The 2,299-nt window shown below is 51.0% G+C and overlaps 1 protein-coding gene across 1 annotated transcript in view; it reads left to right on the top strand.

The window, feature by feature from the left end:
* The window catches only part of LOC101849837, a gene marked incomplete at its 5' end in the record, with an annotated part of 19,396 nt that overhangs the window by 8,448 nt on the left and 8,649 nt on the right, over positions 1-2,299 (top strand). The window contains 1 exon segment of the mRNA XM_005096345.3: positions 69-1,626. Within this exon segment, the coding sequence (XP_005096402.1) occupies positions 69-1,626 (1,558 nt within the window).

Here is a 2,299-nt window from a genome sequence, read left to right as displayed (position 1 = left end):
ACAAATCATTGTCTGTGTCTCCCCCTCCCCCCACTCTACCCCTCCTCCCTCAACCCCCCTCCCCCCAGGCGTCTCAGCTCCTGTTCGACAAGCTGAGCTGGCGAGAGGCTCTGGTCGTGCTGGGAGGGGCGGGCCTGCATGTGTGTGTGGCCGGGGCCCTCATGTTCCCCATCCACGAGAGGAAGTCTCGCTCGTGCCACAAGCCTTGTCGAGGGGGGATCACGTGCTGCTACACCGTCACTGCTGCAGGAACTGACGTCACGGGTGCTGCAGGAACTGACGTCTCGGGTGCTGAGTGCGTTTCGGAGTGCACTTGCGAAGAGGAGAACGTGAAACTGGTCGGAGAAAATAATATGATGAAGATAACAACGGTGGAGGGGAAAAAAGATCCGTGGAAGTTGCAAGCCTCGGAAGCTGGAACTGGAAGTAATTTGGTAATAGCGACCGTCCCCGAAGCAGATGTGGATCTGGGGGTTCCGATAAAACAGTCAGAAAGTGTGTCTGGGGGCGTTAAATCCTGTGAAAAACCGTTGACACAGAAAAACGTTACATGTATAGCAGAAAATGGAAATTCCCGGCAGTGGCAAAGTCTTCAGGAGCTGAGAGGGAATTCTCGCAAGTCTAACTACAGTGATAAAAAGTTCTTTATTGACCCTGATCATAGAATGATAAATTGTTCGGCTTCCCATGAAGAAGAAGCGAATAGGGGTATCAATCAAAAAGACAAGGATCAACAAATGTCTTTAGCCTCAGATAAAGAAGCTAGTAGTAGACTGATATTGTCCGAATCTGATCTCACATTTTCTTCTTTATTCAAAAAGACGAAGAACTCTGTGGACGCTAGAACCGACCCAAAGTTCTTGGACGCTGATCTTTTGCAGCACACGATTCAAAATGGCGGGGTATCCAGTCCCCACCCACATAACAGACTTTTGGATATTGAGCTCGGCTCTTCTTCATCTCGCAAAGTTGGCAGTCACGCGTCCCTTGCGACCAGCCCGTTGGTGGATGCAAAAAGCTTGGAGAAAAAGGGGCGGAGCCACAAGGAACTTCTTCTTTGCGACTCCACTCGGACACTTAGCTCCTCCCACCGCAGCCCCAGTCTCCACCTACTGGTCGTGTCTCGGAACCCATCTCTTCTCTCATTGGTTGCCTCCACACGCCATCTGGACGTGACCCTGCCCCCTCCCCCTCCCCCTCACGACGTACACTCTGACACCACCAAAACACACTCGCGCACCGCTTCACACCACCTATCACTCTCCAAACTGCTGAAAAAAGACGTCATAATCCCCGCCCCTTCTTCGATAAACTCCGCCCACAAAGACAGCGATATTAGTCTAGCTGAACCAACGGAAAGAGAGATGACGCCATACCCACCGCTTTTTCTCAATGTCTCTTTTTGGATTCTGTGCCTCCAACTTTTCCTCGCCAACGCGGGCTGCGGGACGTTCAATATCCACCTGCAAAGTTTCAACTTAGAGAAAGGTCTGTCCGAGCAGCAGGCGACCAACGTTCTGTCCTTTAACGGCCTGGCTCTTATGTGTTCCCGCTTCACTGTGGGTGCTCTGGCCAACGCCGCCAGCGATGTGGACTTTCTCTTGTACTGGGCGCTACATATTCTAGGTGAGTTAATGAAGGGGGTAGCGATGTGGACTTTCTCTTGTACTGGGCGCTCCATATTCTAGGTGAGTTAATGAAGGGGGTACTGGGCGCTCCATATACTAGGTGAGTTAATGAAGGGCGTGGTGATGTGGACTTTACTAGGTGAGTGAATGTAGGGGGTAGTGATGTGGACTTTCTCTTGTACTGGGCGCTCCATATTCTAGGTGAGTGAATGAAGGGGGTACTGGGCGCTCCATATTCTAGGTGAGTGAATGAAGGGGGTACTGGGCGCTCCATATACTAGGTGAGTGAATGAAGGGGGTACTGGGCGCTCCATATTCTAGGTGAGTTAATGAAGAGAATTTATGACTCTCTCATTTACTTTTTGATTTCTGGGAATGTCTATGGACGTCCCTCCCCCCCCCTCACTTTCTCTGTCTGTCAGTCTGTCTGTCTGTCTGTCTGTCTGTCTGTCTCTCTCTCTCTCTCTCTATGTCTCTCTCTCTCTCTCTGTCTCTCTCTCTCTCTGTCTGTGTCTCTCTCTCCCTCTCTCTCTCTCTCTCTTTCTGTCTCTCTCTCTCTGTCTCTCTCTCTGTCTGTGTCTCTCTCTCCCTCTCTCTCTCTCTCTCTCTGTCTCTCTCTCTCTGTCTCTCTCTCTGTCTGTGTCTCTCTCTCCCTCTCTCTCTCTCTCTCT

The sequence above is a fragment of the Aplysia californica genome, unplaced genomic scaffold (genome assembly GCF_000002075.1).
Source record: "Aplysia californica isolate F4 #8 unplaced genomic scaffold, AplCal3.0 scaffold00127, whole genome shotgun sequence".
In the NCBI taxonomy this organism is placed as follows: Eukaryota; Metazoa; Mollusca; class Gastropoda; order Aplysiida; family Aplysiidae; genus Aplysia; species Aplysia californica.
The sequence above is the reverse complement of the archived record's forward strand: the minus strand, read 5'-3'. Positions and strand labels throughout refer to the sequence as shown.